This window comes from Puma concolor, chromosome D3 (assembly GCF_028749965.1).
Source record: "Puma concolor isolate L17-30 chromosome D3, mPumCon1.1.hap2, whole genome shotgun sequence".
Lineage (NCBI taxonomy): Eukaryota > Metazoa > Chordata > Mammalia > Carnivora > Felidae > Puma > Puma concolor.
The window spans coordinates 14,827,971-14,854,505 of record NC_141678.1 but is presented as its reverse complement, the minus strand read 5'-3'; the positions used below and the strand labels follow the sequence as shown (position 1 = coordinate 14,854,505).

General features: G+C 38.8%; 1 protein-coding gene across 3 annotated transcripts in view; it reads left to right on the top strand.

The window, feature by feature from the left end:
• Positions 1 to 26,535, top strand: part of TAOK3 (TAO kinase 3) — a 180,886-nt gene that overhangs the window by 118,526 nt on the left and 35,825 nt on the right. For all 3 annotated transcript variants that reach the window (XM_025933299.2, XM_086681802.1, XM_086681801.1), the window contains exons 10-13: positions 3,644 to 3,737; positions 4,779 to 4,860; positions 12,743 to 12,910; positions 15,590 to 15,796. In XM_025933299.2, coding sequence (XP_025789084.1) covers positions 3,644 to 3,737; positions 4,779 to 4,860; positions 12,743 to 12,910; positions 15,590 to 15,796 — 551 coding nt within the window. The remainder of the gene's footprint in view (positions 1 to 3,643; positions 3,738 to 4,778; positions 4,861 to 12,742; positions 12,911 to 15,589; positions 15,797 to 26,535) is intronic.

The following is a 26,535-nucleotide window of genomic DNA, read 5'->3' as shown; positions in this document are numbered from 1 at the left end:
CCTTCATCCTCTTTCCAAATTCCTGTTCTTTCTTTAGTCCCCCTTCCTGGCTGTTTCTCCTGTGCAATTCAGTGTTCTTCTTAGCAGCTTGAATTTTATATCTTTTGCCATTTAGTGAGAAGGCTCCTATCCTTCTGGCAGTGAATGAAGCCATCACATAGCGTCTGATGGAAGCCCCAAGACTTAGTCGCTCCTCAGTCATTTTTGTGACTTCTTGCTGCCCAAGATTATTTGCTGACAAAGTTTCTTCCTTGCTTTAATTTGCCTTACCTTCATTTATTTATTCTATGGGTATTTTTGAACCACCAAAAATAGATACCAGGTGCTATGCTTAACAGTGGGAATGCGAAGATGAATATAGTAGGCATTGTCCTTGTCCTCATGAAGCTTAGCAGAAAGGACCCACATTACGTAAAGAATTACACAAATAATTATGGTTGTGGTCCATAGTAGAAAGAAAAAACATAATTTGCAGTAACAGAATCTAATAGTCTGAGAAGTCAGAGAAGGCTTCCCTGAGGAAGTGCTTACAAGCATATAATAATCCCTGAATAAATATTTATGAAATGAATGCAAAATGCAGTTATATTTAAGGTGAAGTCTGAAAGGTTGGCAACAATTAACCAGATAAAGTTGAGGGAATGAAAGTGAGAGGGGAGTCCAAACAGAGGAGGCAGTATGTGTGAAAGGTTCTAAAATTGGTTCTCTCAGTGAAGCAAAAGAAGAGGGTGGAGGCATTACTTCTCAGAATGAAATGCTAGAGGTCGCCAGGGTCATGTTTGTTTAATTTTTTTAATGTTTGTTTAATTTTTTTAATGTTTGTTTATTTTTGAGAGAGACAGAGAACAAATAGGGGAGGGGCAGAGAGAGAGAGAGAGAGAGAGAGAGACAAAGAATCCAAGGCAGGCTCCAGGTTCCAAGCTGTCAGTACAGAGCCTGACATGGGGCTTGAACTCACAAACTGTGAGATCATGACCTGAGCTGAAGTCAGATGCTTCACCGACTGAGCCACTTAGGCACCTCATCTACAGTCATGTTGATAAAGGTAAACTGGGTATGGTTTAAGGATCCGGACTTTGTCCTAAGAATGATGGGAAATCATTGATGGTTACACGATGAGTTCCTAGTTCCACCTGACTTTAAATACTTGAAGTTGGCAGAAGGCCAAGCTTTCCAGCGTGTCCCTGCTGAAAAATAAAAAAAAAAAAAAACCTGAATCTAAACCTGAACTCTTGTACATTTGAAACAGATACAAATCCATTTGTCCACACGACAACTTTTTTTTTTTAATGTTTATTTATTTTTGAGAGAGAGAGAGAGACAAACCATGAGCGGGGGAGGGGCAGAGAGTGAGGGAGAAGCAGAATCTGAAACAGGCTCCAGCCTCTGAGCTGTCAGCACAGAGCCCAACACAGGGCTGGAATCCACAAACTATGAGATCGTGACCTGAGCTGAAGCTGGACACTTCACCGACTAAGCCACCTAGGCGCCTCCACACTATAACTTTCAAATTTCTACTTATTATCAGTTCATGCCCCTGTAATACTAGTATCTATTTCATGAGTGTATAGTATCCTGTTGAGAGGTTAAGAAAAAATATTTGTAGAATAGTAGACTGCCACATTTTAAAGGTATCAGAGAACATTTAGTCAAGACTGTAAGAGGCCCCTCCAAAGTATCATGAATGAATAACCATAGTTGTCTTCTGTGGGAATACTGTCAATGGCTTAAAGTTCACTACTCTTTTTTTTTTTAACGTTTATTTTTGAGAGAGAGAGAGAGCAGTCCAGCAAGTGGGGGAGGGGCAGAAAGAGAGACGACAGAATCTAAAGAGAGATAGCCAGAGATAGCCAAATTGAGACGAATGCATTTATAGGACAAGTCCAGTCTTAACACACCTGGCCTTTAATGTTTGTTTATTTTTGAAAGAAAGAAAGAAAGAGGCACAATGTGAGCAGGGGAGGGGCAGAGAGAGAGAGGGAGACACAGAATCCGAAGCAGGTTCCAGGCTCTGAGCTGTCAGCACAGAACGCAATGCAAGGCTCAAACTCACATAAAGCAAGATCATGACCTGAGCCGAAGCCCTAAGTCCTACGCTTAACCCACTGAGCCACCTAGGCGCCCCCTAAAGTTTACTGCTCTTAACATTGTTCTTTCCAAATTTGGGGGGGGAGGGGTTGCTTTCTTTTGTTTTCTCTCCCTGGCTTTTTACAAGTTCATCCTTCTGTGAGTGAAAATGTCTTTCATATTACTTCTGCCCTAAGTTCTTGTTTCTTAGAATTGCAAAGAATAAGACCTGTTTTCCATTTTAAAAAAAGGTTAATAGAAGAATCTTTGCTTAAAAACCAAGTTACTCTGATAAAACCTGAGAATTAGATTATGAATTGCAAGGGGGGACTGTGTAAGGAATCCATTAGGATAAGCACAGTAGAATGAGGTTGTGATTTATCTTCTAGGGCATAATAACTAGTAACTAATATAAAATTAAGTACTCAGAACTAGAACCTTGTTTCTTTCCTTTGGTCAACAAACTGAGCACCTTATATGTGAATAACATTTTATTACATGTTGCTTGAGGAATAAATAAAAGCTAAAGAGCATTAGGGTTATAAGATCTTCCTCTTAGAGCTAATGATTTTTTTTGTTTCTTGAGAGAAAAGATTTGTATGTTTATGTCAGTGCAATAAGAGAGCACAGGCCAAGTAGGCAGTATACTAAAACAGAGCTATAGAAATTCCCAAAAAGAGACCATGATGGGCTGGGTTGGAATAAATCTATTAACAAATACCTAATTGCACTGAGTTTCTCTTTAAAGGGGGTGAATCTTGGGGCACCTGAATGGCACAGTCAGGCGTCCAACTCTTGACCTTGGCTGGGGTCATGATCTCATGGTTGGTGGGTTTGGGCCCCACATCGGGCTCTGCACTGATGGTGTGGAGCCTGCTTGGGATTCGGCCTCTGCTTCTTTGTGACCCCCCCCTGCTTGTGTTTTCTTTTTTTTTTTTCCTCTCTCTCTCTCTCTCAAAATAAATAAATAAACTTAAAATGTTTTAAATAGATAAATAAAAATAAAAGGGAGTGAACCAAACCTTCCTTATTATTTATCTTCCCCTTCCTCCCGTATCCCGTCACCACCACCACCTGTATCATTTATTTGGCCCGGATGAGCCTTCAAACAGTGTTTATTGAATTGAATTATTTTATCTCACATGCTATGTTAGTAATGCTTAAGATGTTCCATTCTATAATAATGCTTCTCATTCTATTTTTCTGTGCCGTATGGGTTTCATTTCCAATAAATACATATTTTTAAACCAATATACATACACACGAAGATGTTCATACCTGTTGTGGAAACACAAGCCAAGACCAGCCTTTTGAAGATACGTGAAAAAGAAAGAAATTTTTCTTTGTCTTTTTTGAAATGGGCTTGTTAGGAGCTTTGCCAGTGTACATTAAGATGACCAGCAGCTTCTTCTGAAGGACTGTCCTGGGCTGACCTTAGAGATTCAAATAAGTGGATTATGTCGCATGATGACAGTAATGAGCCGTTGATTTAGCAGCAAAGCTTTGCCCACAGATCCTTATTTCTCTATCTGCCTGATTTCTTTCAAGAAGTACTTTATCGTTTCTTTTCTTTCAGCGGAACGGAAGCCCCCCCTTTTCAACATGAATGCCATGAGTGCCTTATACCACATTGCCCAGAATGACTCCCCAACGCTACAGTCTAATGAATGGTAAGACTCTGCTCTCATTTTAAATCTCTAAGGAAATCACCATATGTATTTGGCACGCATTAAATTACATTTTAAACATCTGACCTAGAAACCATGTCATTCCTTCATTGTATGTTAGAGGAAGTGCAGTGGTGCTTTACAGGCGTGAACTGGTGATGCACGCACACACACACACACACACATTTTTATTTATTTATTTCTCACTGTCACTTGTACTGTGTTCTTAAACTGCGTGTAGGAACTGAAATTCTATAGGGAACATACCCTGTTATCTTCCTAATAAGTCTTGTCTTTTAAATCCTGACAGTCTCGTATTGATCATCTTAGCTCTTATCACTTCTCAGCAGAGATAAAGTACCTTCTCTAATGTCATTATTTTTCCACTTGTCATTTCTTTTATTATATGTCTATTTAAATATGTTGAACATAGACTATCACTATCAGACCATACACTATCAGAAGATGTATCATTCCATATAGAAAATTATGACACTTTGATAACTGTTTCGGCCACAAGAGTTAAAGAAGAAGGACAGTTTTAAAGAGACTGGACAAAATGGGATTCTCAAGAGAAGAATGTTTTTTCATCCAGAAGGCATATTCCGAAGTTCTCTTCCCTTATGCTTCAAATTTTCCCACCTGGTTATAGGTGGTGGGTGTTGGAGAGGTTGCCAACTGGCCATGAAGAATATAGACTTGAGATTTAGGAGAGTTGTTATCTTGGGAAAGAAAAATGTGCATAAAACTATAATATGTGTAAATAATAGTATTTTTCATTTTCTTATATAAATTATGTTTTGACCTTGCTTATATATTAAGATATGTTTATGTGTTGACTAACTTTAAATTCTCCACATTCATTATCCAAATATGAATTTTTAGATACTATAAACTTGAAAATGGTCCACTTCTAATATTCCATATATTTTATTAAAAAGCTCTTAAAACGTAAAATTTTCCCTTGAGTGAGAATTATTTTAAGTAATCAGTGTATTCCACAGACCCTCATTTTCTTTTTTGTCAATGTATTTGCACATGCAGGACAGATTCCTTTAGGAGATTTGTTGATTACTGCTTGCAGAAAATACCTCAGGAAAGGCCAACGTCAGCGGAACTATTACGGGTAATTTTTCAAATTTGTATTTGAGAAGGGGGATTTGAAGTCATGTTGTAGTGGAATATGGTAAATCATTCCTATGGCGCCTCATCATGACAAACTAGATTAGAACATGCCGCCTTGTCATTTATCCAGAGATAACAGCAAGGCATAGAAACGGCAAGATTATCACAATGGATGTGCTGTACATTCCCCTGGGTAGTCTTTTCCCAATCTTTTCCATCCTCTCTGCTTCCCCCTCCCTCCTTTTGCCTTATGACAAAGAGTATTTCTCTTTGCTCTGGTCATCACTTGGATGTTCCTGTGACTAATATCTGCATGCACTTTAATACGGTGCTCTCAGGACAGTCTGCCAATGGTCCACATGCCAACCCTGGGATTTTCAGTTAGGTTGTTGACAAATCATCAGGCAGTGAAGATACACAATAAATATACAAAGCATACATTTATATCGCCTTACATCATACATGTTGGTGACAAGAGTATCATGTTAACTTTATTCATTTGATTTAAGCATCGTGGTTTTGAGCATCTCTTCATGTAACATTTTATTATAAGCTTTATATGTAGGTTCCCTCAATATCAGTGAAGTATGTGGAGATTTGTACAATATAAAGATCTTTTATTTGGCACAGACTGGGCCAGATTTATTTAACCTCTTTCTGGACATATATTTTTCAACTCTTTTGTTGGCTGGTTGGTTTTAAGGAAAACTCAGAAAGATTATATTGCCTAAATTTGAAAGCTTAAAACTGTCAGCTGCCTTTAGAATTGAAGAGCACCTTGTGTAGGTCACAAAATCTTCATTTATGTTTTCTTTTTCTTACAACTCTGTAAACATTATCGTATTATTTTCTGGCTGTAAGTGTTTCTGAAGAGGTAGATCTGAAGGCAGCTAATTTTTCCATGGAAAATTAAGTGTTTTCATCTTGTAAATAGCAGCCCACAGGAACACGGTGGCAGAAACAATAGGACAAAGGACTCCCATTCCCTTTGGTGTAGAGCCATCATGCGTTCTAGACATGTGCTCTACTCTGTGTGTCTCAGCAACAGCTCCGCATGTCTTCAGGGAAAAATGACAACCAGAACAAAACACCAGATAACCCAAGATAAAGTAACATCTTTATTACTTTGAAGTAGGTGAAGATTAAAAAAAAAAAAGGGGGGGACATAGAAAGCCCTACCATAAAGGGGGGAAAAAAGGATAATTGGGGGCTGTATTAAAATTAAGGGGGAGAAGAAAAATAAAAAATATTAAAAAAAAAAAACTAAGGGGGAGAAGCACCTCAAAGAAGAAGATACTACAAGGATTCAAAGACAAATTTTAGGGCACAGACAACAAAAGGATATAAAAAGCAAGTGGGCAGAGGTAAGAAAAGACACAGAAGAGAAAAATTAAGACACAGAATCATAAGCAATAAACAAATGTAATAAACCAATCCACTTAGGGTATTTCCAAGGATAGAAAGTTGTAGGGAAATAAAAATTAAATGCCAGGGAAAAAATTCTAAAGATGATTATAATGAAGATGGCATCTGTGGAAGACAGGAGATCTAATTATATGCCAACCTATTACTCCTGAAGAAGAAAGCAAAACACATCTAGCAGAAGATACTTAAAGATATACCTGAAGAAAACTTTATTGGAAATAACTGTTTGGATCTTTATTTGACTTGATTTCATCTTAATTTGATTTGGTGGGCCAAATCAAACAAGCCCACCATTTACTCAACAGTTACTGATTGTCTACTACATGCCCAAGCACTGTTCCAAACACTAACAAGTAAATATATGATAAAGTAAATATATATCAGTTGGTAGTAAATTCTTTGCAGAAAAAATAAAGCTGGAGCAGGAGCTGGTGGTTTGTTTGTTTGTTTGTTTTAATTAACTCTACCCACAACATGGGACTCAAACACACACCCCCAGGTTAAAGAGTTGCATGCTCTTCTAACTAAGCCAGCCAGGTGCCCCAGGACCTAATGTTTGGGTGGGGTTTTTTCCCCCTAAATTTATCTATTTTGAGAAGGAGAAAGAGAGATGCTGGGAGGGGCAGAGAGAGAGGGAGAGAAAGAGAATCCCAAGCAGGCTCCTCACCGTCAGCAGAGTCAGATGCGAGGCTCAAACTCATGAAACATGAGATTATGACCTGAGCTGAAGTCAGACATTTAATTGACTGAGCCATGCAGGTGTCTCAGGAGCTAACTTTTTAGATGAGGAGTTAGGGAAGGCCTTACTAGAGAGGTGACTTTTTTTTTTTTTTTTAATTTTTTTTTTCAACGTTTATTTATTTTTTGGGACAGAGAGACAGAGCATGAATGGGGGAGGGGCAGAGAGAGAGGGAGACACAGAATCGGAAACAGGCTCCAGGCTCTGAGCCATCAGCCCAGAGCCTGACGCGGGGCTTGAACTCACGGACCGTGAGATCGTGACCTGGCTGAAGTCGGACGCTTAACCGACTGCGCCACCCAGGCGCCCCTAAAGAGGTGACTTTTAAGCAGAGGCCTGAAGAAAGACACCATGGAACTGATTTGCAGTAACCTGATAAAATTCCTTGAACTCCAAGGGTAAAGAAAGACTTATACAAATAGGTTGAAAAAAATATTTGGGGGTGGATCTTTGTCCTAGCTAAGGTGCTCTTCAGTTATAAATGCAGCTTAGATTTTCAAGCCTTAAAAATTGAATCAATTTTTTTTTCTTAATAGCTTTTTAAACAATGGCTCAATAGCAAAATCCAGCCAATCTAGTGATAAAACAAGAAAGAAAGAAAGAGAGGGAGGAAAGGAAAAAGGAAGAAAAAATAAATTAGGAACCGAAGAAACTGGAACAAGGACTGGCAGCAAACACTGAATTTAAATTGGCCCCAGAACTTTTTATATATTTCTTTTGCTTGGTTAAAGGGACTACATTCTTCGGGTCTCCTGGGTGGCTCGGTGTCCGACTTCGGCTCAGGTCATGATCTCACGGTTTGTGAGTTCGAGCCCGGCTCAGTTCGTGTCTGGCTGTGCTGACAGCTCAGAGCCTGGAGCCTGCTTCAGATTCTATGTCTACCCCTGTCTCTGCCCCTCCCCTGCTCAGGCTCTGTGTCTCTCTGTCTCTCAATAATAAATGTTAAAAAAAAAAAAAAAACTCTCTCTCTGCCCCTCCCCCGTTCATGCTCTGTCTCTCTCTGTCCCAAAAATAAATAAAAAACGTTGAAAAAAAAAATTAAAAAAAAATAAATAAAAATGGGGCGCCTGGGTGGCGCAGTCAGTTAAGCGTCCGACTTCAGCCAGGTCACGATCTCGCGGTCCGTGAGTTCGAGCCCCGCGTCAGGCTCTGGGCTGATGGCTCGGAGCCTGGAGCCTGTTTCCGATTCTGTGTCTCCCTCTCTCTCTGCCCCTCCCCCGTTCATGCTCTGTCTCTCTCTGTCCCAAAAATAAATAAAAAACGTTGAAAAAAAAAATTGAAAAAAAAAAATTAAAAAAAAAAAAGTTTTTTTTAAAAAAGGGACTACATTCTTCATATTGGTAGGTAATACGAATTTAGGAAGACAGAGTGAGAAAAGTAAATCTTCTTCCTATTCTGAGCCCCTCTCTAGAGGCAGCAACCACTATCACCAATCTTGTGCATATTTTTCTAGAGATATTTTATGCATATGGAAGTAAATATTCTTATTTTATTTTTGCACCAGTGGGAGCTAGCTCTAAACATTGTTCTAACTTGATTGTCTGTTTTACTTTATAGTATGTTTTGGGTACCTCATTCTTATGAGTGGCTCTGTAACATTCTCAGAACGACCATGCTTTTTTTAACCAACTTCTTTATGGGGTTTGCAATCTTTTGCTATTACAAACTGCTGCAGTGAGTTTGTGTACACGTGTCATCGTGTACTGTATACGGATATCTAAATAAAATCATGGAAGTGGAATTGCTAATCAGAGGGAATATAGATTTTAAATTTAAACGGATACTGACAAATCGTCCTCCAAAGAAGTTGTACCAATTTATAGTCCCACTAACAAAGATGAGGACCATCAAATTTTCAACTTGGCTCTCAGATCAGTGAAAAACTCGTAGTTTTAATTTGTATTTCTCATTATGAGCTAAGTTGATGCATCTTTCATACATTGAAAAGCCATTGGTTTCCTTTTCTGTAAACTCTTTGTGATCTTTACCCATTTGTCTGGTCATTGGGCTTTATTATTATTAATTTGTAGTAGGTCTTGCAAATATTTTTTCCCTATTCCTCTTTTGGTGTTGTTTATGGTGGGCTTCTTTTGAGAGGTGATATAAAAATTTGTTGTAAGGAAGTCAACTTCCCCCCCCCCTCAGTTGGCTATCTTATTCCTAAATATTCTTTTTTTTTTTTTATTAATTTTTTTTTCAACGTTTATTTATTTTTGGGACAGAGAGAGACAGAGCATGAACGGGGGAGGGGCAGAGAGAGAGGGAGACACAGAATCGGAAACAGGCTCCAGGCTCTGAGCCATCAGCCCAGAGCCTGACGCAGGGCTCGAACTCACGGACCGCGAGATCGTGACCTGGCTGAAGTCGGACGCTTAACTGACTGCGCCACCCAGGCGCCCCTTCCTAAATATTCTTAATCCATTTTTTCTTCACATTTTCTTCCTGACATTAAAACGTCACCTTCACATTGAATCCATTTCAATATAGAACCAAGGTAAAATCATTTATATGGTTAAAGAGCAGAATGTAAATGCTATAGGCACTGACAGTGTAAAAATACTAATGTAACTAGAACAACCTAGGGGTAGGAAAGAAAGATAAGTGTACTAATTTTCCTCTTTTTCAGAGTAGCTGGTCGATAATAATTCTTAAGTTGAAATGCATAATTTAAAAAAAAGTAATTCTAATCTCTGTCATCTTTTTTTTTATTTCCTTAACTTTAGAGGATTTTTTAAGAACTGGTAACTATTGGTGAAGAAATTATAACTGAAGTTAAGCAATTACTTTACTTCATTGTTTTCTAATTCTGCTACATTTAAGTATACCTTAATTTCACAGATTTTCTTAAAATTAGCATGCATAATCTTCGCATGTAAAATTGTTTCTAGATATCCATTATCCTGTGTGAGACCATGTAAAATAACATTCTTTATTTATTTCTGGATGATGGAATTTGGGATGTTTTTCTTTTACTGTCTTTTATGCATTTTTCTGTATTTAAACGTTTCAAGGAAATATACTTTCAAGAACAATGAAATCATTCTTTTTAAAGGATCTGGGGACCTTTTAGTTGTAAGGGTGTCAAGAGTAATGGACTTTGGAGAACAGGAGGAGATGGGGTTGCAGGCAGAGAGAACATGAGCAAAGGTATACAGGTATGAAACACATGTCATGAGTCAATAACTATCTAGACTGTACTATATGCATTGGATGGGAAAGAGGTCTAGGAGTGACTAGATTTGAGCCTACAATTACAACCATGAACCTGGCTGTAAAAGGCTAGACTTCATCATCAAGGCATGTTTTTTTTTGTTTGTTTGTTTTTTGAGAGAGTGAAAGAGCGAGCATGAGCAGAGGAGGGGCAGGGAGAGAGAGGGAGAGACAGAATCCCAAGCAGACCTCTGCCGGCAGCGCAGAGCCTGACTGGAGGCTCCAACTCACGAACGGTGAGATCATGACCTGAGCCAAGATCAAGAGTCAGATGCTTAGCCCATTGAGCCACCCAGGTGCCCCTGGAGGCATGTTTGAAGACTTCGAGTATATCAGTTTTAAAAGGCTTGAACAGGTTAAGGGCTTAATTACCTTGTGCAACAAGTGCAGGGCATTGAGAAAGAAGATGTTACGAGCAGAGTCCAGAGCTGTAAGCAGCTCACCAATGTCATCATGGATCCAGGCTCTTTCTATCTTCCTACTTTATCATCTTCAGCAGGTGGTTTTTATCTTCTTGGTCACAAAATGGCTCCTGCATCTCTAGGAAAAGTCTTTATCCCAAGAGGAGAAAGAAGGAAGGGCAGAGGGGAAAACACCCTTTCTTCAGGTGCCTTGCATTTTTTTTCTAGAAAACAAAACTTCCCTCAGAGACTTCTGTGCCTAGACAGCGTCTCATTTGCCAGAACTCTGTCATATCGTTATTTTTTAAGTATAAAAAAGGCTGGAGTTCAAGCAACCCTTTTGCTTTCTAGTGTTCACAGTAGATGAAGGCAAGGAAAAGAGGTTGGAATGGGAGATAAATGGGACACCAGTGTCTGTTACAATGAGTGACACAATCAAACCCGTGTTTTAGAAAGATGATAGTGGTGATAGCCCACCGGAAAACGAACACCAAATGAGCAAACCTGAGTTGTAGCCCTAGCTCTTGCAGTAGCTAGCTGTGTAAGTCACCTAACCCCTCTATGCCTGAATTTTCACACCTTGAAAATGAAAGAGCTTCTAACAGCTATTCCTGTTCTAAAATTCACTGATCCTAAATACTAGCTTGAAGTTTACTCAAAACCGATTTGCTCTTGTATAATTGCAAGCAGTAGAGGAGCAAAATAATTTACTTTCTCCCTTTCACTCTCATCTCGAAATATGCGGGCTACTCTTGCTTCTGGGAACGGTGTTTCATTTTCAGAAAGGACTCTTGGCAGAGGAAGAGATGTTTTATAAAAGCAAGAGCAAAAGCCACAGTTCCCCTGACAGCAAAGTCGGGGTGAAGAACCACAGGACATGTACGTGTTTTTCTCACAATGGCCCTACTTCTCTTTTATACCTGTTTAACTTAGGAAGAAATGAAATCCGTTCCATCATCTAGGGCCTAGCACATTATATCCCATTTACCCAATATCTTCAAATTACAATTTCACATAAGTGAATTTTCCGTGTAACTGAAACTTTTCCTTGAAAAAAACAAAACTTCCTCCCCCCACTTTTGATCATTTTCTGTGTAATCTCGTCAGAATCCATGATGTACTTTTCTGCCTTCTTAAAGAAAGCATAATGAACGTAATTTCACTTCTTGACGGCTAAGAAGCAGTAGTGTTTCGTCAACTCGTGGCATATAAAAGGACTGCCTGAGGAGCATTTTCCCCTTTGCAAAATAGCCCACAAACCTTTGTTCATTTTTATGTGGTTGGTTGGTAGGTGTGTTAGTCGTGGAATTTCTCTCTTTTTATTGTCAGGCTGCCCAAGAACTTTCAAAGACCGTTCTTTTTTACAACAAACAACCCTAGTTCTAACAGCTCTCCCTCCTCTATTCTCCCACTTTTATTCCCTCTTTCCAAACTGCTACAGACTGAGAAACCAGGAAACCAGAATATGTGTAAAGATCACTGATAATATTGAAAGTGAGGGCTGTTTATACCAGGAAAAATTTATGGACTTTGGGGTAGTTCTTTTCACTCTTCAGAGGCCCTTTTCCCTTATTTCTGGTTGTGCAGTTCTGTAAAGGGAAAATGAAGCTGCCAGAATTATGACCTCTAAATAAAGCTGCCATATTTTCACGCATATACTCTACACAACCACCAAAATAGAAAACAAAATACACACAGTCGTTTAAAAGGGGTATTGTGGAGTGGGTAGGAGAATTGAGGCAGATTATAACAATAATATTCTTGAACTCTACATCACTTCTACTTATTATATAGCTTCAGACTTGAAAGTTACAAGCGTCTAAAGTACTAGTCATTATCGGTTACATGTTAAAGTAAATCTCAAGAATTCTCAAGTAGACTCCAGCACAAAGTCCACAAAATGGGGCTTGAGGAAGAAGAGAAAAGCGTAGTTATCTCTTTATAAGATTTATACAAATTGAGAGGTTGTGCGAAATGAAAGTCATATCTTGTTATTTCTGCAAAATCAACAGACCTGGTTATGTCTGTTTAGCTTTATAATGTAAATCTTGTGCCCCCAAATCTGTTTTCTCACTATCAGTTTCTGTTTTTTCTCCTCCCTCAATCAGCATGATTTTGTTCGACGAGACCGGCCACTACGTGTCCTGATTGACCTCATACAGAGGACAAAAGATGCTGTTCGTGAATTAGATAACCTACAGTACCGAAAAATGAAAAAAATCCTTTTCCAGGAGACACGAAATGGACCCTTGAATGAGTCACAGGAGGATGAAGAAGTAGGTCCAGTTTATTATAGCAGGTGCTCTAAGAGTGGGAAAGTTCTGGACTGGGCACTTTGTAAACCACTTTAGGTGATAAAAATGTAATCGGTGCCCCATGCCTCAAGAAACATGCAGAATTGCAAAAGAGACATTCGTAAAATAAGTCTTAAATAAGACAAAATATGAAAAACGTTACCGAGATATGTCACCATGCAAGGGTCATAGTGGGGAGAAAATAAGCCTGCTGGGGAGAATTAGTGAAGGTTGTATGAAGGACACGACATGGGTGGTTTTTGAGAGACAGGCATAGGGCGTTTTAGACTCAGGAAAGTGCTCTACTTTAGGGAGATTATCCTGGCAACAGAGTGTAAGATGGGCTTGAATGTGTTACATTCTGTAGACTAGTCCATGCAAGAGGCAATAAGGGCAATGTTGGTGGTGGGGGAGGGGGAAGGAAGACTTTTGAGAAACACTGTAAAGGTAGATTAGAAAATACAGTGCTTCTCACTGAAAGTGACTGTGACAGATGAGGAGGAGTTTGAGGTGACTCTAAACATTTTAGCCTGGGTGAACAGACTATGGCAATACCAAGAACAGAGAAAAAGAACCAAGGAGAAAGAATGGATTTAGGGTGATTTCAGTTTGGTGATGTTGAGTTTAAGGTCCCAGCATCATATGCTGCTGACCTAGTATACAGATGAAGTTTTCAAAGGAGAGGTGACTTTCTGGTTTCTCATCAGATAACTTAAGAAGGATTTGTTGAGGCAAGGGTAAGGACAGTTGGGATGCCTGAATAGTGATGTCCGGCAGTTGGTTGGGAAATTCAAACCCAGAACATAAGAAAGAGGTCTAGGTAAAGGGTGCTTAGCTGGGGGTCAAGAGCATTATAATAATAATGAATGACAAGAGAGCCGTGCCATATAAGAGACCCTAAGGAACGGACATCACAGGTGTTCTGAGAGTCCACAACTTCAAGCAGCCAGTGTATCGGATGCCACAGAGAGGTCATGTTAGACAAGGACCAAAAACAAACAAACAAACAAACAAAAAACACGTTAACTGGGTTTTACAAGTAAGGCATTCTTGATGACCTTCATAAGAACAGTTTTACAGGAATAGTTAGGATGAATAATAGATAACTGTGGGTTTGTAGAATAAATGGGAAGGGGGAAAGTAGAAACAGGGAAAGCTGGTTATGTTAAGATTCATAAATTTGGCTGAGAGAGAAAAGTGACAAAGGGCAGTATGTAGAGAGGTATGCGAGCATGGGGCAGGCGTCTTCATGTTTACAGGCAGAGTGGAAGAAGTCAGGACAGAGGCATGGTAATTAGAAGAAACAGACATAGTTAAAGAAGCAGGATCTCAGGAAGTGCATGAGATAGGAGCAGGAATATTAGAGCCTTCAACAAAAAGAAAGGACTCCTCGGGCACCTGGTTGGCTCAGTCGGTTAACCATCTAACTCTTGAGTTCAGCTCAGGTCATGGTCTCGTGTTTGTGAGACTGAGCCCCATGTCAGACTTTGCACTGACAGTGTGGAGCCTGCTTGGGATTCTCTCTCTCTGCCCCTCCCTCATGCACGCATGCACGCTCACTCTTGCTGTCTCTCAAATGGATAGGTAAACTAAAAAAAAAAAAAAATCTTCTTCCTTTAAAACTAGATAGAAAAGAGGAAAGAAATGAACAATGAATTTTATTTTACCTTTTTGATGTGAGAGAAAAAATAACATTTATAAAAATGAAATTCAGAAAACTGAATTGGACTATAAAATCTCTTGATTGCACATATACCAATGTTCCCCTTTAATTGGGAAAATAAATCTATTAAACATGTAATGTGTTATCTACCATATTAAATTACCCAAATTACCTATGCCAGTGATTCCTTATATTGCCATGGCTAAGTAACAGTTCATTAAAGTTAGGTACACACAGTATGACTCTTTGAAAATAGGATTTTTTTTGGAACTAAGGTGCTCTAATTATATTATTTAATCTTATATCAAAAGATACCCCACTGTGATGAGTAAATTATATGTGCTGATTATTTTACCACTTCTCAAATAGTAGTCTTTGGAATAGCAGTGATGAATACCAGTATTATTTAACAGATATATTTAATAAGATTACAGAGGTAAGCACGATAGAATTGCTTGAGGGAGGCAGAATTTAATTACCTATCCAGGACAGTAGAAATAGTATCCCTGCTTAGGCATGAAGTTATGAAGTTATTCAATAGTGATTTGCCAAGGAGTATATTGCTTGTCGATTCTCTGGAAACTCTTTCCACTCTTAGTTTCCAAAGACCACCACCCTATTTGTAAATATGTACGGTCTTTATCTAGCACCTTGATTGTCCCTGAAAGTCTCTTACAAACCTGGCCTGATTTCTGCTTGCTGAATAGCCATACAATAACATGATCATTGCATCTGACAGGGGAAAGCCCTGGGATAGCAGCATTTGGGGCCTTATGACCCATGTCCATAATGGCCCCTGAGGAAGGCATAGAAGTGAATTTGAGATGTCTGAAAATGGGGGGGGAGTAGTGGAATCACTGCATAAAAAGTTTATCTTGGCAGATTTGGCAGAAAAGCAACTTGGCACTGCAGAATTGAGTGTGCTTAATAGCTTAGTCAATGAATTGGGACTTTATCTCTAGTCATTTTTTTTTAACCCCCATGCCCCATTTTTATAGGACAGCGAACATGGAACCAGCCTGATCAGGGAAATGGACAGCCTGGGCAGCAATCATTCCATCCCAAGTGTGTCTGTGAGTACAGGCAGCCAGAGCAGCAGTGTGAACAGCATGCAGGAGGTCATGGAGGAGAACAGCTCTGAGCCTGTCTTGATGCACGATGATGAAAGCCCAGTCAATTCCAGTTCCTCTGTTGTGCCCAAGAAGGTAGGTTTCGGTTCCATGGTACCCTCCGCAGCTCTAGGCTTTACCAATCGTAGTGAAGCCAGCTCAGGCCGCTTAACATCCAGACATGTCAGCGTTCTCTTTCTACAACTGAAATATGGGACTAGACCAAGCCCTTGATAGTTCTCTTACAGTAAAAAGGTAACAAAGGACTCTGCAAGCTATAGCTGGGCCTATTTTCTTCATCTTCCTCTTGCTGCTCTGATGTCTACCATCATCAATAAATAAAAATAAATAAATCCATAGCCTCCAAGTCAAAGAAATTGATAAAATCCTCTCTAAACCAATAACTTTAATGCTGTACATCTTTTTAAAAAATTTTTTAATGTTTATTTATTGTTGAAGGAGAGAGAGAGCATGAGCGACAGAGGAGCAGAGAGAGGGAGACACAGAATCCGAAGCAGGCTCCAGGCTCTGAGCTGTCAGCACAGAGCCTAATGCAGGGCTCGAACTCACAAGCCGTGAGATCACGGCCTGACCCAAAGTCGGACGCTCAACGGACTGGGCCGCCCAGAGGCCCCTAAAACTGCAAATCTTGACAGCTTCCTGAGTATAATCCGTTGGTTGTACCCTTTCAGAAGTATGCTCACGGAAGTTTGTTTCTTGGGGCGCCTGGATGACTCAGCCTGTTGAGCGTCCAACTCTTCATTTTGGCTTGGGTCATGATCCCAGGGTCATGGGATAGAGCTCCATGCTCAACATGGAGCCTACTTGAGATTCTCTCTCTCTCCCACTGCCTCTCTCCCCTGCTTGCACTCTCCCTCTCTCTCTCTCTCTCTAAAAATTAAAAAAAAAATTTTTTTAATAAGTATGTTTCTTAATGTATATTCCCAAGATACCATTTGTTTTAGATACAGTTTCTATTCTTTTCTGTTATTCTTAGATTTATTTCTAATTCTAAAACTAGTTCTGTCAGCTGAAATATTCTGACTTTTCAGTGAATAATTCTGTTTTTGTATTTTTACTTTTCCAATTAAAGATTCTCATTTCATACAGGATTATCATGTTTCATAAGTTGAAGCACTTCATAAAAAAAAAAACATAAAGTTCCTTTCGGAGCATTTTCTATGAGTATTTCACAGAATTACCAATAATTCTTTGGACCCAGTCCCAAAAATGTTTTGTGTGACTTTAGGTAAATAGTCCATAGTGTAGAATTATAAAAAAGAATCCTTTTTTATTTTTCCTTGTAAGGTGTGTATGTACTTATTTTAATAAATCTCAATAATTACACCGTAATTCCAGTGTACTTAGACTTCAATTGGTGCATTTTCCTGGGAAGGAAAAGGAAATTGAACAGGTAAGGATGAAGGGCAGGAGAAAATACATTGGTCCCTGGTCGTAAGTAGTGAAAGGATACACATCTGTTTTCTAAACTGATTAACTTGGGGCGCCTGGGTGGCTCAGTCAAAGAAGCGTCCAGCTTCGGCTCAGGTCATGATCCTGCAGTTTGTGAGTTCGAGCCCCGCATCGGGCTCTGTGCTGGAAGTTCGGAGCCTAGAGCCTGCTTCGGATTCTGTGTCTCCCTCTCTCTCTCCCCTCCCCTGCTCACACTCTGTCTCTCTCTCTCAAAAATAAATAAACATTAAAAAAACTTTTTTAATAAACTGATTAACTTATTCATTTATCTGACAAAAATTGGTGAGGACCTCTACTATGTGCTAGGAACTATGGTAGGTCCTATGGATGTATAGGAAATAAAACAGACATGGTGCTTTCATGAAACTTATTGTCTCTGGGGGAGATTAGGAAAATAACTGTGCAAATAACTATATCATGTAATTATGAAACTTCTGCTCTGGGTAAAAGGATTTAGTCTATCAGGGAGTAGTGGAAAGACTACCTTATGAAGTGACATTTAAGCTAAAATTTCAAAGATAAGTAGAAGCTAGCTAACTTGGGGTGAGACAAGGAGGTGAGTCAGAAAGTAACAAGCGCAAAGGCCCTGAGACAAAAAGAACTTTGTATATTCAAGGAAGAGGGAAAAGATCAGAGAGGTTAGAGCTTGGTGAGCTATGTAAAGAGTGAATGGAGTCCAGAGAGACAGCAAGGACCCAGATTATCAGAAAGCCATGGAAGCATTTTGAAGAAAGGAGTGATACCAGACCAAAGTAGAAATCCACTAAGAGTTCAGCATTGGCAGCCAGCTCTCTTTGAACATGGGCAAGTGATCCTATATTTGAAGGGTAGAAAAGAAGGTTTTGCTGGAATCTCTTTTTGGAAGGAGCTATCATGAATGCTGACAGATTTGGCTCTCTCCCTTCTGTTCCCTCTGGGGCTCCATGGGTACAGGGATGAAAGGAAAAGGATTTCCACTGGATCCAGGACCCCTCAAATGAGAACAGAATTAGAAGATACTACTAGCATAGTCAACAAGAAGGAAAACCCTAGTCTTGAACTTATTGGGGATTTTAATTCTAATTTTTGTATGATGGTACAGAGCTGTCTTATGATACTTGCATGGTATAACCACTTAAGGATAGATGTTAATTTATATTCTGAAATAGAAGGTAGTTGTATTTGATCCATACGAAATGTTTGTCAGGAATAACTTAAGTTATATAATGCATTTCTATTTTATTATGAAATAAATATATAGAGAAAGTGTGATGGAAGAAATTTAAAAAACATTTGCAAATAAAACTGAATGAATTAACTTGAAAATATAAGCAGGCTAATCAAAAGACAACATGAACAGAGTAAAAAAGCAACCCACAGAATATAACAAAATATTTGCAGATTATATTTGCAAATCTAATGTTTGCATATCTAATATTTGCATATCTAATAAGGGATTGATATCTATAATAGAGAAAGAGCTCCTAAAACTCACCAACCAGGGGCACCTGGGTGGTGCTCAACTCTTGATGTCGGCTCAGGTCATGATCTCACAGGTTTGTGAGTTTGAGCCCTGCATGGGGCTCTGCACTGATAGTGCTGAGTCTGCTTTAGATTCATATTCATTCTTTCTCTCTCTCTCTCTCTCTCTCTCTCTCTCCCCCCTCCCTCTCTCTCTCAAAATAAATAAACTTAAAATGAAAAAACAAAAACAAAAAAATTCAACAGCCAAAAAACGAACAGCCCAAATCAAAAATGAGCAAGGACTTGAATAGACATTTTTCCAAAGAAAATAAAAACCATAGCACATGAAAAGATGCTCAACATCATTAATCATTAGGGAAATGCGAATCAAAACTACAATAAGATACCACCTCATACCCATTAGGATGGCTACTATCAACAAAACAAAAAATGACAGGAATGGACAAGAATGTGGAAAAATTGGAATCCTTGTGCACTGTTGATGGGAATGTAAAATGGTCTAGCTGCTGTGGAAAACAGTATGGTGGTTCCTCAAAAAATTAAAAACATAATTACCACATGATCCAGCAATTCTGCTTCTGGGTATATATCCTCCCAAAATATGAAAGTAGTATCTAAAAGAAATGTCTGTATCCATGTTCATAGCAACATTATTTATAATAGCTAAAACATGGAAGCAACCCAGCGTTCATTGATGAATGAAGAGATAAGCAAAATATGATATATGCATACAGTGGACTATTATCCCACCTGAATGAGGAAAGAAATTGTGTCACATGCTATAACATGGATGAACCATGAGGACATTATACTGAGTGCAGTTTGCCAGTAATGAAAAGACAAACACTGTATGATTCTACTTATATGAGGTATTTAGAGTAGCTAAAATCATAAAGACAGAAAGTAGAATGGTGGGTGCCAGAGGCTGGGCTGAAGGGAGAAAAGGAGAGTTGTTTAATGGGGACAAGTTTCAGCTTTACAAGATGAAAGAGTTATGGGGATGGATGGTGGTGATGGTTGTACAACATTAGAAGTGTATTGAAGAGCCCCGAACTGTATACTTAAAAATAATTAAGATGGTGAATTTATGTGTATTTTACCACAATAAAAAAGGGGGAAAATATAAGCAGACAATAAAAGTAGAATATGTTATATATGAAAACTTAGTGTTAAATATGATATTTCTTCATGAGACCCATTTAAATCCTATACCTGGGCTTAAAAATACATCATTTTAGGGGCATCTGGGTGGCTCAGTTGGTTAAGAGTCCGACTTTGGCTCAGGTCATGATCTCGCAGTTGGTGGGTTCAAGCCCCATGCTGGGCTCTGTGCTGACAGCTCGGAGCCTGGAACCTGCTTGGGATGCTGTGTCTCCCTCTCTCTCTGCTCCTGCCCATTCATTCTCTGTCTCTCTCTCTCTCAAAAGTAGATAAACATTAAAAAATTTTAATATGTAAATCATTTTAAACACAATAGAAATAAAAAAAGTATTCAGAAACTCTATATTTGTTGGTATGCTTGAATTCCTAAAAGTTTTCCACTTGGGAACATAAATGAAATAGGATTTTAAGTTCTCAATAGAAAATTTTATGTAATGGATTACAGGAATAAGGAAACTAGTTTATAATTCTGTCTGCAACTGTTAGTGTTATTTTATGTCGCAAACCTCTCTGGGCCTCAGTTTCTCCATCTGTAAAATCAGGAGTTGTTCTGTGTGGTTTCAGAGATCCCTTCCAGGTCTTAAATTCTATGTTTCTTTTCCTGTAATCTTTAAAGACGCAGATCTCTAATGTGACTTTTAAGCTATTTTGTAAAGAGGTGCCTCAGGAACAAGCCTCATCCATACCTCCCCCAGGACAAGGCCTGCTTTTATATCTTACATTTTATGTTTGGATTTCACTTGAAAAGGAGGATTTTTCTTTTTCTTTTTTTTTTTTTTTTTTTTTTTTGATGAAAAGGAGGATTTTTCTAAAAGCCACTGTTCTGATCAGTCCCTCCTTCTTCATGCAGATGGCATAGTGGTGACACGTAGGTACAGGTAACATTTAGGTCACAGGTTGGATTCTCTGGGAAGCAGAGCTGAGACCATTTCATGCAGCAATTCATTTGCTTATTAGGAGTTTCCTTGGGGATCAACACCTGTGGAAGAGAGAGAAGGGCGCAGCATTGGGCAGAAGGCAAAGTTGAAGTGAGATGGCTCCCAAGGAGCTCTGGGGCTAAAATGACCCTTCAGAGTTGTCCAAACTAAGCCAGAATGGCTGTGCCTTGTTACCCTCACGCAGATCAGTCATTGAACGTGAGCGCCTGGGAAGGGTATGAACTTGCACAAGGCCGCTCTCTGCAGCCAAGGCAGCCCCTAAATGGACTGACAGCCCAGGAGGATTCTGGCAGCAAGTCTTTTCTTAGAGGGGAATCTAGGTGGTGCATTTCGGAGTCCACCATAATTTGTGACCACAAAGAATGTTTTTGAAAGGAAGCGGTCAAACTTGTCTTACAAAACATTTACCAGTTTTGTTTGGGTTTGTGACCAGAATCTTAGAAAAACCTATATATCACTGAATTACCATATTACAGTGTTTTACCCATTACCTCATTATCCTATTTTCTTTTCTTTTTAATATTTGTCACTATCTAATATTATGTATTAAATTTTTTATCTATTATTTCATTAGTAGAATGTAAATTTCATTAGGGCAAAGACTGTGCCTGCCTTGCTCCACAATGTATCTCAACACCTAGAACAGTGCCTGGCACAGCACAGGCACTCAATAAATAACTACAGAATGCAAGAATGAACAAATAAAAAAAAAACAGGGGCACCTGGGTGGTTCAGTCAGTTAAACATCTGACTTCAGCTCAGGTGATGAGCCTGCTTCGATTCTCTGTCTCCCTCACTCTCTTCCTCTCCCCGGCTTGTGCTCTGTCTCTGTCTGTGTCTCAAAAATGAATAAATGCAAAAAAAAAAAATTAAAAACACACACATGCACACACACAGGGAATGAATTAATTGCCAGAGACTAAACATCATGCTATTTTGGTTCATTGAACATATGGATTAAAAGGGTTAAATAATCTTAAGTATTATCTTTATGGTTTAAAAGACTTGAGTGAAGAGCATTTCTCCAATAATAATACTCCAGTAATTAGAACAAACTTAATAAATATCAAAATACACATTTGTGTCCCCCCCACCTTGATTGTTACAATCAAGCAGGCATTATCCTAAATTAGTCAAACTGTAGATATGGAACAGATTACTGTTTTATATAGGAAGTAAATTTACTTTTAAAGGCCATGTGCAACCAATAAGAGTATGACTTGCAATTAACTGCTCTGCCTCCAGAATAAAGATGCCCTGATTTTAGCAAGATGGTTCTATCACACATCAAGCCCCAAAAAATGTAAAGTGGGACACCAAAAAATTTCCTTTGACGTTAGAATTCCAGGTTACTTCTTTCTCTCCAGTCCTCACCTTGAATCTGGTCTTTCCCAGGCCCTGAAGGGACCCTAATCTAATCTTCCCTTTGAGCACAAATGATTTGATAAGTCTAAAAGTATATTCTGACAAAATAAACTTTAAGCATTTCTTTCGTTTTCCCTTGCTAATGTTGCCACCCTGCTCTTTCCAATAACAAGAATAATCACTGGGGCGCCTGGGTGGCTCCATCGGTTGAGCGTCCGACTTTGGCTCGTGTCATGGTCTCAGGGTTCGCGAGTTCGAGCCCCGCGTCGGGCTCTGGGCCGACAGCTCGGAGCCTGGAGCCTGCTTCAGGTTCTGTGTCTCCCTCTCTCTCTGCTCCTCCCCCACTCGTGCTCTGTCTCTATCAAAAATAAATAAAAATTTTAAAAAATTAAAAAGAAAAACAGAATAATCACCGTATCCTAGACTGTTAGCTCCTCAAGGGCGTCTCTCTTCTCCTACCACCGAGCAGTGTCTGTTACACAGTAAGCATTCAATAAACGGTTTGTGAACTTTTAGAGGACACAACTCTACGTACACGTCAGTTTTCAATTATTCCCAAATGGCTCCAGGACAAACTCTCAATCCAGATTAGGTGTTTCGCTGTCACCTAGCCTGCTTCTCGGCCTCTACCCCACTCCTTAAAATCATTGTGTATGTAGCAGTAGCAAACAGATTTTAATAGCATTCTAACCAACAAAATCTATTCAGTTTTCCAATTAAAAGGTACATTTTTATTTTGTTAAAGTCTAAAGTCACTTACCTTTGCCTGCTGCCGCCTTCTATTAATATAGATCATAAGATTTTAATATATTAAAGTATTCGTTTTCAATTTATTATATTAGACATGCCTAATGAACTCTAATCATCATGGCCCCCTTTTAGGTATTATTTTAAAAGATCATTCTATCTTAATTCCTAAAGTTTTATTTGCCCTTTTTCCTATTAGTTGATGGTAGTTCTTTTTTTTCTTTTTTCCTCTTTTTTAAAAAAAGAACAGCTTTCACCATTTTTGTGGGAGGGAAAAAAAAAAGAAATGTCCTTGAGGGGATAGGATGTTCTAGTTTAATTTTCACTTGCTTCAGTGGCCTTTCCTATTATTTTTGCTGAGGAGAGGGGCGGGTTCTTTGACTCTTCAACTCACATTTGGCAAAGTAAAAGTAAATTAACGTATGAAGGTAATGTTTCTTAAGCAGGGCAGTCATACAGACCAATCTCTATGGCAACATCTTTATCCTCAGCATGCTAGTCATTTTTGCTCCTTAGTGGCCACCCTCCCAGGTTGAAGAGAGCCTCGTCCATCTTCTTCCCTTCCTCCAGCCCCGGCTGTTGATAGCTACAACTGCTCACGTAGTAATTGAATAATTTTGAAATGAACAGAAACAAAAGGCATAGTAGGTTTGCTGATCCCTTCTGCACAGCGTAAAAAGTGTGGGAGTCTATAAAAAAGCTTCTCATCACCCGATAAAAGCCATTTTTAGATCCTCTTCCTGCCCCCATGTCAAGGTATGCTTGTGTGTCACTATTTTATGACTTCCTTAGAGCACAGAGTGGCAGGTTTTTACGAAATACAGATTCGAATTCTGTTAAATAATATAAGAGAAAATGTCATTTTCTCAGAATCTTCTCAGACCTGATTTCTTCTCAGACCTATATTCTTGAGCTCATTTATTCAGCAGACATTTCCTGAATGCCTACTAAGTGTCAAGCACTAAGGAACTGCTAGGGAGACAGAGTTTTCAAACCACATTTGCTGTCTTCAGAAAGCTCACAGCCTCACACACAGAAACACAAGTAAGTATGTGATAGTATGATAAAGATATACCCAAAATACAACAGAGTCCAGAACAGTGGTTTCCAAGAGTTGATTTCAAGTTAACCTGGAAACTCTAAACAAGTGACTACACCATGAATCTTAATTTCAGAAGCATAAATAGATAACTTAGAGAAAAACTTTTAAATAAAAGTAGAGCCCTCTGTCCAGGGTATAATAGCAAAGTTTGTGCTTCATGCTTCATATACTTGACTATATTGTATAAAAGTTCAATTCTTTTTACTAATGATTTCGAACAAATGTTATGACAGCTTTTTTTTTTAATCTGAAAAAGTTTTTTTTTGTTTTTTTGTTTTTTTTTTTACAGTGAAGGAACGTTATAAATTTACCTGGTTAACACAGATTTATTTAAAACTGGTCCTCACCCATATTGGTATTTCAAAGAGCAATTTTGTTTATTCCCAGATGATACTGTGTTCAAGATAAATTATAAACAAGGCCTATGATTTATTTGTCTTGGTAAAATAGAATATGATATTTGTTCTTTTTTTTTTTTTAAGATTTTATTTTTAAGTAATCTCTTCCCTCAACATGGGGCTCAAATTTACAACCCCATGATCAAGAATCGCATGCTCTACCGACTGAGCCAGCCAGGTGCTCCGATATTTGTTCTTAATCTTCTAAAAATCATTATTCAACATCAAAGATGTTGCCCCTCACGTTATTTGTAAATAATATACATCAGTGCCTAACTGCATTAATTACAAAATTGTCCCTTTCCATTATTAATCTTAAAATGTGTTCAATTCAGAAAGTTTGGGAGTCAGATACGGTGGTCATTTTCGAAGGGACTGCGATTTGAAGGGACAGTATAACCGACAGACAATACACCCAGTAAAGTTGATAGTTTAATTTATTTGTACTTGCTTCTCAAGTCACATTTCCCTCATTTCAAAATTGCTTCATTGTTTAAGTTGTCTTCAGAATTTTAAACTTGTTTTATGCAATGTAACTGAATATTTTAAAATTCATTTATTCATTCATTGGGACTCAGTCCGTGGAGCATGTAACTCTTGGTCTCAGGGTTGTGAGTTCGAGACCCATGTTGGGTATAGAGATAATGTAAAAATAAAATCTTAAAAAAAATGATTTAAATTCATTTTCTTATGCATTTGAAATGGATATCCACTAGTAGGCTAAAATTTTACCTCATTTTGTGGTCTCTTGCATAACATTTGAAGACTTTTAGTGTGGTGATATGTTATGAAGCTGCTGTGAAAAACTAAGAATACTTTTAAAAATGAAAAAAAAAATTAAGCTGAAATAACGAATTATACTGTTGACATTATTTACTATATTTGAAGTAGATTAAAATTTTAGACCTATTCTCAGACTAGCTTTTAAAATAGTATTATGTTTAAAATATACCTTAGTGGGTTATTGAATTAACTACATTTTAACTAAAATCACTATGATTTCAAGTCTTAACTTTCCTGGTGTATCCAGTTTAAAAACTTAGAAAATATAATGTGAGGGGCGCCTGGGTGGCTCAGTCAGTTAGGCAGGCGTTCCACCTCGGCTCAAGTCATGATCTCACGGTTCGTGAGTTCGAGCCCTGCGTGGGGCTCTGTGCTGACAGCTCAGAGCCTGGAGCCTGCTTTGGATTCTGTGTCTCCCTCTCTCTCTGCCCTTCTCCTCCTTGCTCTCTCTCTCTCTCTCTCTCTCCCAAAAATAAATATTAAAAAAAATATTTAAGAGGCGCCTGGGTGGCTCATTCAGTTAAGCATCTGACTTCAGCTCAAGTCATGATCTTGTGGTTCCTGGGTTCGAGCCCCACATCGGGCTCTGTGCTGACAGGAGCCTGCTTCAGATTTTGTGTGTCTGTCTCTCTCTTCCCCTCCCCTGCTCGCGTGCACACGCTCTCTCTCTCTCTCTCAAAAATAAATAAACATTAAAAAAAATTTTTAATTAAAAAAAAAGAAATATAATGTGACTTCTAATTTGCTAATAAGCAAGGTCCTAACCCACACGTGTTAATTTTTATCTGAGAGAAGATAGACTAATAGTAGTAAAATTATACACATTTGTGCGTGAATATGTTTCACTTTATTCTGTTCAGCAAACAGTGTAGATTCTGGTGTCACTATTTACCTTTGTAAATCAGGTTATTACAATTTGAAACTTAGCTGCTACATCTCAGTCAGTTTACTTAATGTTAGCTAATTAATAATCACCAAAACTTTGACTTCTTAAGCCCTCCTGTAAAACCACAGGACTCCACCTCATCTGTCTCATCTGCTTAGTGGCAGTTAGAAGCTCCTTGTTTTTCTGGGACTGTAATATTAGGATACACGTAACTTACTAATAAACAGTCAGCAATGTGAATGGCGGTAGATCCCAGTGCCTTCCTCTCTAGAACCTTAAACCTAGTGCGTACATCCCAGTCTCACACCTGATCTCTCTTTGCCCTATAAAATAAGAGGTTAGGGGCGCCTGGGTGGCGCAGTCGGTTAAGCGTCCGACTTCAGCCAGGTCACGATCTCGCGGTCCGTGAGTTCGAGCCCCGCGTCGGGCTCTGGGCTGATGGCTCAGAGCCTGGAGCCTGTTTCCGATTCTGTGTCTCCCTCTCTCTCTGCCCCTCCCCCGTTCATGCTCTGTCTCTC